The sequence below is a fragment of the Chelonia mydas genome, chromosome 3 (genome assembly GCF_015237465.2).
Source record: "Chelonia mydas isolate rCheMyd1 chromosome 3, rCheMyd1.pri.v2, whole genome shotgun sequence".
Taxonomy (NCBI): domain Eukaryota; kingdom Metazoa; phylum Chordata; order Testudines; family Cheloniidae; genus Chelonia; species Chelonia mydas.
In genome coordinates this window covers 106,291,183-106,303,440 of record NC_057851.1, presented here as the reverse complement: position 1 = coordinate 106,303,440, position 12,258 = coordinate 106,291,183, and the positions used below count along the sequence as shown (strand labels likewise).

Sequence of the window (12,258 nt, the reverse complement as noted above, 5' to 3'; positions counted from 1 at the left end):
ATGATGTCATGGTATCTTCTCACACTGAGGATCTCTCTCCAGGGCAGGGAACTCCAGTTACTATAAATTATAAGATGGGTGAACTAGAGTACCTCGTATTAAATGAGGAATATGATAGAGGTCTATAAAATCATGACTGGTGTGGAGAAAGTAAAGAAGGAAGTGTTATTTACTTCTTCTCATAACACAAGAACTAGGGGACACCAAAGGAAATTAATAGGTGGTAGGTTTAAAACAAACAAAAGGAAGTATTTCTTCATACAATGCACAGTCAATCTGTGGAACTCTTTGCCAGAGGATGTTGTGAAGGCCAAGACCATAACAGGATTCAAAAAAGAACTAGATTAATTCATGGAGGATAGGTCCATCAATGGCTATTAGCCAGGATGGGCAGGAATGATGTCCCTAGCCTCTGTTTGCCAGAAGCTGGGAAAGGGCAACAGGGGATGGATCTTTTGATGATTATCTGTTCTGTTCATTCCCTCTGGGGCACCTGGCACTGGAAGACAGGATACTGGGATAGATGGACCTTTGGTATGACCCAGTATGGCCATTCTTATGTTGAATCCAGAAATAACATTAGGAAAATTAAGTGACAAGCTGATCTGTACATCTGTCCAAGAACTGGTTCCTTGTATAAATGGTAATTATTGCAGATGTGAGATTTCTCTCTTGAATTGTACTGTCAAAGCACACGAATTGTTCAATTAAATATGTTTTTAATTATGGCATTATTTTCCCTCTCTTCTCCTAACTAGGTCTGAAAGTAGGGAATGGACATAGTTTAGGGTTAGGGTTATACCAAAAATATATAAATTTAAATCTGGATAAAATGCCTCAGCCTGATAATGCCCCAAAAGACAAAATTAAGAATCAGCTTTTTTCTGGCACTTTTTTTGTTCTGTTTTCCATAATTCGGTACTTCCCTTACCTGCTTCTGGCAAGTGTGAAGTTTGGAGACAGTATGCAATGAGAAAATAAGGCAACTGCCAAGGAAAGATGGCCTGGCAGATTGTGAAGCTATAAATATTTAGCATTCTTCAGCGTGCTTTTAAAAAATAAATAAAATCTGCCTATTAAATATCAGATTGTTCTACTTTTTTTTCAAGGCATAAATATCAAGGCAGTCTGCATCAAGCTGATAGTAAAGAAAAAGCTCTGCAAAAGCCTTCTTGTGGGGACAGTGGGTGAATTTTCTACTTCAATTGCTTTGGCCTTGCTTATTAAAACCAACCTTTATAAAAGTAGACAAATGATGAATAAAATCTAGTGGGGCCATTAAAAGACTCTTCCACTCACTGCCTACACTTGACCATTCCCCTTTCATAATGCTGTCTTAATGATTATTGAATGATGCTAGTGCTTTGTCTAAAAATCCTGACTGGCCACACTCACAACTCCAATTATGTCCACAGATCTGTGGGGCTGCCAGATTAAAGTAACTGTTTTGCCTGCTTTGCGATCATCCTTGTTGAATCTTTTTAAAAAAATCCTCTGCTTTATTATATAAAACATGATTTTATTTATTTCAGCTAAATCTCTTGTTAGCAAACTCTTCTCTTTGGCCAGCTCTGATAATTTTATTCTCTTTTTATGTTGTTTTCCACCAAGGTAATTAACAAGATATGACCGGAAAGACTCAATACTCTGAATTTCTTAAGCAAGGATCTACAAAGTTGGTCCAGACCCAAATAACGTGTAGCCTACTTTTGAAATATATATGCTACGTATGTTTAAATTGTTTCTCTTTGCCAATCAAAAAAGTGCATTAAAATTGCAAAGTGATGCACTCAAAAAAGGCAGGAAATGCAAAGATCATGTTGCCAATGCAACTGTATCTCGCTGCTCTCACCCCCCCCCCCCGATATGTATGCATTATTATACATTAACTATAATATAAGCTTTCACATGAGATGCCTGCCTCATTCAGCAAGCAGGCTGGGGAACCCCCCAAATGCACAGAGTGCGCTAAATAACAAAAAAGAAAAGAAAAGAAAAGAAAAGGATTAAGGGAGAGAGGTAGCAAGCTGTGCAGTTAGCTAACAGACACCACTATGCTCTGTCATAAGCTGCAGACAGGTTGAGAAGGAACTGGAGATGCAGCGGGTATACCTTTGCCCCACAGCACAATGGGGAGGAGGGTGCAGGCATGGACCTGCAGAACTGGTGATGAAATCTGCAATTAAGGGTGGCATGGGTCCGCAGATATCTTGGTGTGGAGCAGTTATAGGGACATTACTCAAAGAACCCCCCCAAATGTTAACTGTGGTGAGGGGGAGACCCATGATGCTACTATAATGACTGAGAGTGAGCCCCACAGTGCTCCTTCCTGTCAAGAGAAGGTGATGAGGCTCACAAAGCAGGGCTCTCATAGCTGCTGGTGTCACAGATGATCAAGCACCACAAAATCCAGCATTAATTGTAGGTTGGAAGAAGATGCACCAGTGACTTCTCCCCCTCCTACCCAGAGATACAAAGCAGTGAAGAAGGGACAAGCATATCCAGAAAGAGAGAGGCAATTTGGGAGATGCAGGGGGAGGAAGGGATCCCTTCCCACTCCCCCAAAATATGCGTAGCTTGGCAGAACCTCTATCAGTACTAACACCTCTTTACCCCCAAATGCTCCAGCCACTGGAGGATGAGTAAGTGTGAGCAAGGATGAGTCAGCGTGATCAAGGACAGTAGCAGCCAAACTCACTTCTTCAAGCATTTAACTTCCCTGCACACCCACCACTGCAGACATGGTTGCACCAGTTTTGCAGCTGCCTGAAGCAGGGTGGCCTTTTGAAGCACTGCAGAAAGGGAGAGGCACTATAAACTATGCTTTTTCAGTCTCCTCCTTCTCACCTCAGCTCCTCTCCCCCATCCTGGGCATGAAGGAAGGAATCTCCTACTCTAAGGAAGAGTAGGAAAGGCTGGGCAAACACAGGCAGAGAGACAAAGAAATAGTACAATTAACTTCATATTTAGAACCGCCAAATATTTCTAAAATAGTTTTTAGTGAGACACTGAATGTGAGCTCTACAGATAAACGACAATGTCATGTACTGCAGCATAAAGGTTTTGATGGCACTGGTTTGGGATGACCTACGATGCTCACTCATAGATATGCTACAATGAGGAGTAATATGGCCCTTCCAAACAGACGCTGACAACATTTTGCATGGACTTTCCCCCACTCAGAATTAAAACAAACTACTCTTGGTTTGGTTTAAAATGGCTGTGCATTGGATATTCCAAAACAGCATTTATCCCTTTTGCAAACAGCTGCTCGTTTCCTGATAGAGCCATGATCTTTGTCCTTCTAGCATAAGGGAGAAAGTACAGGTATATAAACATCATTACATAAGAAAACTGATTGCAAATGATTTTTTCCATTAGAACACACTGAATGTCTCCACGAAGAACTATTTGCATTATTTACAATTTATTCAGCAAATAGGTTAATTTTATGCCAAATTGGTATTTCAAAAGCAAAGAAAAAAACTAGGAGAACAGGAAAAGCAGAAGGATCAGCCAGATGGCTATGCATATAGGAGCTCTGAACAAAAAGAAAAACAACAGATTTTCAACTGTAAATCATTTACTTTTTCTTTGTAAAAATTAGTCACTACAAAAATGCTTCTCAACTATGGACTTTGTCATTAAATGATTGAGAGTAGATATACCATGTATTCAGACTTTTACAGAAAAACAATACCCCCCCCCCTTTTTTTTTTCTCTACGGGTTAGGCTTTGAAAGAACAAGGTTCTTAAACATGTGCCGAACTTTAAGGACATGAGTAGCCCTATTGGCTTCAATGGCACTACTCATGTGCTTAAAGACAAGAATGTGCTTAAATAACCTTGCTGAATCAGAGCTTCCATGCTGGATGATTTGTATACATTTGTAAATGAGTGCTCATATTGTAGAAAAAATAAATAACACATACAGCATGATACATTAAGCAGTGAGTATGCTGGTAACGTTTCTTCTAATATTGTAACATTAGGTTCGTATCAGGCTTAGCTCACAAAACTCTGCTTTCTTTAGTGCAGCTAAATGAGAATCAAGGACAACTTACTTGATGTAATAGGGCACTTTGTTATGTGAAACAGATCTCTGCCATGGAAGTTGAACTGAAGCTGGGGGGAAAAACATAGGAGGTGGTGATTAAACAGGACCCGTCTTAAAAACATGATTTCTTTTTACATTTAAACCCTCTTATAATAAATTAAGTGGAAAAGGCTCTAATTTTCCAGTCAGGCTTTCAGTAATTCGGCTGGAGAAAACCATGGTAATATATCAGTGTGGTGTTATCCATCTATTTGATGCCAAGCAAGAAATAAAATAAACAAATATGGTGATTCCATTTCAAAGAAGGATAATAAATTGTAGTTTAGTAAACCACCCACTCAGAAGCAGGCTAAGGAGGTATTTTAAAACTTTTTCCTATTTGCAGTAATGGGTTTCAGAAATTACAAGCAATTTAAGCTTTGGAAATATGGGCCTCCACTACCATAATTAATATACTACAATATAATGAAAAAGAAAAATAATAACTACACTATTAGTTATTTTCCTCAGCTCCTGTTTGCAGTCCAAATTAACATATATTAATGTTCTGTGAAATACACAAAACATTAGACCGATTCCCATGCTCCTGGAGACAGTAATCTGTGCAAAATTTATGTAAATCTGATAGCAAAAAAGGTAATCTGTAAAGTCAGGTTGCCCTATAACACACCCACAGATAAGAGATACAAAACTTACAATACAGTACAACTCTGTTTATCTAAAAATCTCAGGAGACACCAGAAATCTTTAGATGAAGAGTGAGGATAGGTGGCAGATTATCTTCGCAGTGGCCACATGCTGGGCATCCCTGTATACATATTCTATACCTCCACATGCTTTATATCTCCCCAGAGGACATAACCAAACTGGTGTTTGGTTAAACAGTTTCTACTATATAGGAAATTCACTTCATCATATTCACTGTGGAAGCAAATGATATTTGTTCTTGAAAGAATAAGAAGGAATAATTAACCAGCACAATGAGACGAATTTATATTCAACACACAAGCCAAAGTTAGACCCTGAACGTTAGGCATCAAACCCCATATGTAAACATCTAGGCAAGTGGGATGAAAATTCTGTCCACATTGTACAGAGTTAATAAATTAATTTACTAAACAGATTAACTGGGGCAAAAATATGAATTTATGAAAAAAGTCTACATTTTGATATGGTATTGAAAGAATTAAGCAAAAATTCTGTCCCACCCGTCAAGGGGAAAAAATGTATCCATATTTTAATAAGTGTTGCTAATTTGTAAGAAAAGAAGTTCCATGACCAAGCAGTCATTTTATTTTCTCATAATTTGAAACAAAGAGAATAGTAGGGCTTGTATTTTAAGGATTTGTAGTGTGGAGGAGAGAAAGAGTGCAATCACACGGATAGGCCAAGACAGCAGACAACTTTAGAAATATGTTGCTTTCAGACCTTCATTTCCTAATATTGTTAGTGATTGCCATTGGTTTCTGCGGTACTATTATTTGAATGATGTTAGCTAACTGAGAAGATTAGCCCGCTCTGAGTTTTGCTCAGATTTGACTTATTAGTTATGAGTGACTGCAGATATTCTGCACTGGCAGGCAGAGTCTCTTGACAATATAATAATAGATTTATCTCTAATTCCTGTGGATCAAGTGATACCATACTTATTTAGAACCATACTCAATAAAAACATTGTCCATTTTCTGTGCTGCATGAACCTGTGCAAAGATGAATTTTTTTTAAATCATTATTTATGGGTGGAAGATGAACAGAGTAATTATTGATTCTGGGACCCAGTACGAATACTGCAAATATTAGTAAAAGGTTGGATGCAGTTGAGGGAGGCATTGAAGAGGGTGGCTGAAGGCTTTGGTTGAAAAATACAGCAGGCTGAGTCACAGAGCATATGCAGATAACAACTGATTGACATTAATCTATTCTTCTAAGAATACAAAAGATGAACTACAGAGTTATGGAACTGTGGACCTGTAAAATAAATTAAAATGAGCAAAAAATCAAGCTAGTATTTCTGAAAGCTTTGAGACAGTAGCATGGGTTTCTTTTAGGGAACTATGGATTATAAAATATTCTGAGGTTGGATTATTTTATACTCATCTACATTAGGGATGGCTAAACTTGGCCAACATGAGGGTAAGCTGCAAGGAGCCCAAGGATTCCAAGTTGAGAAAGGATGCAATTAGATTGCAGGTGTCTTCCCTCTCATAAAATGTTGGTGGGATGACAGAAATAGATCAGGGAAGAGCTGGAGCATGGGTTGGGGCAACCTATTGAGATTGCTTCAAGCTGTCCTCTGTGTCAGGTTATCCTTTGTAGAACAGGAGTGACTAGTGTTTCAGGATTGACTGCCAATCCCCGAAAGGGACATTCCTCAAGAACAAAGCTGAGGCATGCTGGTAAGGCAGCTTGAGGATGCTTCTTTAGCTGTACTAATTCTAAGACTAAACAGAGTCCTCGAGTTTCCCAGGCATTCCCCGGTACTATTGAGGTATTTTATTTACTAATTTGTGCAAAAAAGGTGTTAAGTGGCTCTGTTCTCAGGGTCACCGTTGAAGTAACTGGCAGGACTTAGAGGTACCAGCTGGTCTGCAAATAGGTCCCATTTTGGAGGAATTGCTCTAAAAATCTTTGTCCTATGTGTGACCTGTATTTTTGAATTAAATGTATGACACTGCACCTCTTTCACCAGGCTCTTTATTTCAAATGCACTGGTGGGTTTGAAATGAGAATATGGCTGTTACATTTCCTGAAAAGGGGACAATAGGTATCTAGGGCTTTTGAAATTATTTTAGGGTATTTGGCTTGTCAGCTGACAAGATGCTCCTAGCATTATGTCATGTATCAGCATACAATACATTGAGATCTATGGAATCAAAAGTGGAATATAAGAGTTAAGTCATTTATATGACACTATCTGCCCATCTCAAAGCACCTGAGCAGAATACACGACAAAGAGCTATGATTATTATTGCAGTGTTCATCTAAAAACTAGAGACAGGCCTGAATTAACACCTTATATCTAAACATACTTGAACTTCGGGGGTGCTGGTGGGTGAGAGAAAGATTCAGAAACTGAACATGGATCTTTATTCCACAGTTCCATTATGTTTCCATAATGGAGCAAACGTTGGCCATGAATCTGAAAATCCCATAAATACTTGGGAGTTCCAGAGCTATATTTCTAAAAACTCAGTACATGGAAATAAATAAATAAAATTGTCTCTCCAAAGAAGAAGGAAATTTTGTTGGACTTTTCGCCTCATTTGAAATTCTGAAAAGACAGAGCATGTCATACGATGAAACTTTTGATTAGTATGGGTTTTTTGTTTTGTTTTGTTTTTTGAAGAAGTTTGACCAGCTCATGTCTTGTATCAGTTTGGTAGCTAAGGCTAGAGGTAAAGATAATTTGAATGAAAAAGAATATGGCTATCAGAGGGCAAAAGGACAAGAACTGACATGTATGACACTCTCTCTATATAAAAAATAGATGCTTGGTGGAGAAAAGCAGCAAAACCTGCAAACAAAGAATGAGTGGTTAGATAGGTAGGAGTAGAACCATTGTGCATGGAGACACCTAGGTGATCCATGAGGATGGAACAGTATAGAAAGCTGAAGTGAAATGAAGAAGAATGAGGAGGAAGAGGGAATTGACCCAGCTGAAAGAACAAAGTAGTTAACTACAAGGAAGATAAACTTCCCGATGTTACGTGTCAGTTAAGGGTATCATTGTGAGAGGGGTGACTGGAGAGAAAACTACTGTCTCAAATTTATCAATTAATTATTAGCACCTACTGGAGAGAAAATGTTGAGATGTAGGGCCAAAATCCTGGTGTGCTTCCTGTAGCAGTTTAAGGCGATCCTCTACAGATACCTATACACAAACAAAAAATAACAAGGTTTCTTATTTATTTCATAAAGGAGGAGTCACAATAAAAACATTGGTTTGCATTCAATTCCAAATAAATTTCATGTGTCTTCTAGATTTATTTATTCTCAGTTCATTTACATCCACTGTTTTTCTTTTTAAAAGCAAGGTAATGTTGCACTTGTGTAAGCAATGCAGATCAATAATGAACAACAGAAGTTTCATGGTGACTAAAGTTGTCCATTAAAATTTCTGTTTTATTTCTCCCCATTTCTCTTGTCCAACTATCTGTAGTCAGCAGGCCTCACTTTGATCGTATCAATCTTACAGCTGCCTTTACAAGATGGGACCATTCTGGAGCATGCTGCTTCACTGGCTGACAGGATGGCCAGACTTCCTTCTGGTTTACTAATTAAACTTCACTAAGCATATGCAGCAGGGGCTTGGCTGTTTAGCTAATTCTCTTTAAGGCAGAAAATCATTCCAACACCAAATTACATTCTGAGAGACAAGGAGGGATGCTTCAGAAATGTTAATAACTTTGCCTCCCAGGACTGCTTGTTTTGAGCCTAGTAGCCCAGGAGCTTACATCCAAACTCTGCAGGTTCCCAGCAACAAAGATAAAGATAAAGGAGACATATTTTTTTCCCTCTTTCAAAACATTTTGATTTCCCCAGTTCCTTCTTTATGTGGCAGGAGACAGAGTCTGAGATTTGGGGAAATCAAAATTAACAGAAGTGGATTGACAATAAAAATACCATAAAAGATAGTGGTTCAAAGGCGGGAGGGGGTTTAAAAGATTGGTAAACTGATAAATAAATTAAGAATCCTCATTATTTCATTCAGCATAAAACTGTACATGAACTAAATAGATACAAAGGTGCTAGCCACTGAAACACCAGTGAAATATAAGCCATATGAATCCACTCCAGACCCCTCAAGCATGTTTTGTTATCCTAAACCTTCATCACTTCCTTTCCCCCACCCCATGGTCCCAGACCTATCAGTGTTCACATTATTCATGAAAAATTCCCTATGGAAATTGGACATTTTAAAAAAAAAAATCAACTTTTACACAGATGGCCACACAGCAGAAATATATGTACCAACTTTCAAAAGTTTCAATAACTATGATTTATGGAGTTATTTCAGTGCTTACAAATTGGTACAAATATTGCTATCACACAGATGAAACAAAAATAAGATGTAGTCTCTAAAGAATAATGCAGTCCCTTCAGTGAGTGAACTGCTGAGAGAGCAGAAAAGGAAGGCTATCAGTCAAGACAGTGAAGGAAAGACAGCTCCTTTCATTGCTATTTGCCACTATGGTAACAGAGTCAAGAGAGCAATAAGGGAAAAATAGTAATAATTTGTTTTGTAAGAGAAAAAGAAGAGTACTGCTGAAGCACTTCCCCCTTCAGGGAAAGGAGGAGGGCATACCTGCAAAAGTTTCCAGCGCATATTAAGGTCATCCAGCTGGCGAGACATCTTTAAAGATGGATGAAGGTCAAGTGGAGACAGCTGACTAGATAAATCATTCACTGTTTTAACTTTCAAGTTGATTGGTGCAATCTCTTCTCTGAAAGCCTGATAGGAAAAAAACACACACACTTGGCTTGACCACCACCTTACAGAACAGAATAAAAGCTTGCACGCCAAAGAAAAAACAAGTTACATTTGGTTGACACTGACACGGCAGTATAAGGTGGCTATGCTCAACAAGAGCATGCAGAGGAGATAATCAGCACTCTCTCTGGAGGAAAGTCTGACTGTAAAGGATTCTTCCCAGTTGTATTATTTGACTTTTAAATCCACTCCTGTACACAGGGCCCATATAAAGCCTACTTACATCCCACTTAAGCCATCAAAATAGGCCTTAAATAAGTTTTTAGGAGTGCATAGGGCTCGTGCGGTCATTCTGCACATGGGTGGATTTCATCCAATACTGCAATATTCTTCAGTGAGTTTTAGTAATACTAAAAAGAAAAGGAGTACTTGTGGCACCTTAGAGACTAACAAATTTATTAAAGCATAAGCTTTCGTGAGCTACAGCTCACTTCATCGGATGCGTGGAACTGAATGCATCCGATGAAGTGAGCTGTAGCTCACGAAAGCTTATGCTCTAATAAATTTGTTAGTCTCTAAGGTGCCACAAGTACTCCTTTTCTTTTTGCGAATACAGACTAACACAGCTGCTACTCTGAAACCTTAGTAATCCTAGTTCACATAAAAGATTCTTAAACCAAATTTATTGAATAAGCCTGAGTATTGTTCCCTGATCAAAAGCTGCTGGCAAAATCTTTATTCAAATACCTCATTACTGAATTAGCAAACAAGAGGCAGTGCACCTTCCAAGGAAAAGAAATAGAATACTTTATGGGATTTTGACTGTACAGTTAAAACAATTATGATTAAAAAAAAGAAGAAAGGTTTTCTGTATCAAACTAAACTAAATATAACATTAAAAAGTAAAAGTTTTAGTTATGGTTGAAAATATGCACTAAATGTCTTTCTTGCTGTGAGCTGGTAAAGGTAATTGTTTGATGCTGTGAAGAGCTTGACTAAATGTCACTGAACAAGCCAATAACAACTAGAAAAAGAGAAAGGTTTTTTGGACAATCCAATTATTCCCTACCTTCCCTGAAACTATCCCTAATCAGTCCCATTCACAGCAAGAGGGGAAATTTTGGTTTGTGGGCTGCCAACAGTCCCCCACAACTCTAGCAGATCTTTCTGATTTCCATAACAATGAAAATTTAATAGACTTTGCTTTACCCTCCTTTGCAGAAATGACATCAAGATATGACAAACTGTTTCTTAACACAAGAACAAAGAGCTATTCCCTGCAGCATGCGAGAGCTTGGTTTACTATCTATATGAAAATGGAAAAGGGGGAGGAATGTATGCATTACTCTTCTTAAATCAACTGCAGTCTGGATATAAATCAGCTTTGACTGTGTTTGACTCAAAGTTTCTAGGTTCCATTGAACCTGAAAGTCTGAGCAAAACTTCAGAGGCCGGAGGTGTAAAGCCATACTCATGTATGTATGAACACCAGTGAAGTGAAGCAGTCAGATATACTACTTACATAGTACCATACATGCACATAATTATTTGCAATACATATAAAGATGGAATCTTTTTTGCAAATGTTTACATGCTAAGATGGTTGATCCTTTCATGAGTAACTTTACATGCTAAGGTCAGAAGTAAACCTGTGCATTTGAGCATGGCTTTGATCACTGTGTATTGTGCGTGCTGTATGTGGGAACTGAAAGATTTTGTTGTGAAGCTAAGGAGTCTGAGTGTTTCTGGGTATGACATAATTTCGGTACTAAGGAATATGAAATGAAGTTAGTGACAATTATAGCTGTTGCCTTAATTAGCAATTTCCTTGAAGTTTAATAATTGTGTTATAGGAAATTCCCTGGAGCAAACTTAATTATAAGGCCTTGTCCATACTGTAGGCGGCATGCCGGGTATGCTTACCTAGTGAAAAGCAGCCTATGTCCACACGGCAGCACGTAGCTACATGTGGCAGTGAAAGGCTCTGGCGGGGGAGGCAGCTCCCCAATACTAGAGCCTTTCACTGCGGTGAGGAAAGGCTGTGGCAGAAGGGAGGCAGCAAGGAAGGGCTTTAGCCGTGAGGAACTGCTAGAGTGTTTCCCTGCTGCTGACCCACTGCCAGAGCCTTTCCTTACTGCTGGAACCTTTCCCTACAGTAGGGAAAGGTTCTGGCTCTGGGGCTCTCTACTCTGCTAAAAACAGCTGTTATATTCACATAGAATTTCATGCTTACTGTAGTTTTCTCAATGTGTTCCTGCAGTGAGTCAATCAGTAAATCTCCTACTGGTTTCCAGCCATTTCGCACATTCTCAGCCTCTTTCAAGTCAGCATCCAGGTCGTCCATGGCACACTGCAAGTCTTTTAGTTTCTCTAACGCTTTGTCCACTAGCTTCTGCCAGTTGTTGGCACTGGCATTCAGGCTCTCCCATTTCTCTTTCACCTCTGAAGACTGCTTGCGCATAGCTTTGGCAATTCTCTGTGCTTTCTCCTCAGGGGTCAACTCTGCAGTGAAAAGGTGGTTTCAGGGTTTAGGATTTTTTTTTTTAAAGCTGCTGTTCATTTTTGGTTGAACAGATTTAATTCTGTACAAGGAGCACATTCAATAAGATGTCCAGCCAATTCAGAGCTCATCATAACCCAGCAGATTTTTCTTTAAATAAATCAACAAGTAAAGTCCAATAAAATAAAATGAAAACCAAACTTTATTCTTAAAGAACAACATGGCTAGGATAATTGCTAAGAAATTCATCCTCATTTCCATGCATTACAA

The 12,258-nt window shown here is 38.7% G+C and overlaps 1 protein-coding gene across 5 annotated transcripts in view; it reads right to left on the bottom strand.

Moving 5' to 3' along the window:
- The window catches only part of UTRN (utrophin), a 594,587-nt gene that overhangs the window by 127,630 nt on the left and 454,699 nt on the right, over nucleotides 1-12,258 (bottom strand). For all 5 annotated transcript variants that reach the window (XM_037894924.2, XM_043543078.1, XM_007056268.4 and 2 more), the window contains 4 exons: nucleotides 11,722-11,990; nucleotides 9,363-9,509; nucleotides 7,850-7,928; nucleotides 4,065-4,125 (listed from right to left, as the gene is read on the bottom strand). In XM_037894924.2, the coding sequence (XP_037750852.1) occupies nucleotides 4,065-4,125; nucleotides 7,850-7,928; nucleotides 9,363-9,509; nucleotides 11,722-11,990 (556 nt within the window). The remainder of the gene's footprint in view (nucleotides 1-4,064; nucleotides 4,126-7,849; nucleotides 7,929-9,362; nucleotides 9,510-11,721; nucleotides 11,991-12,258) is intronic.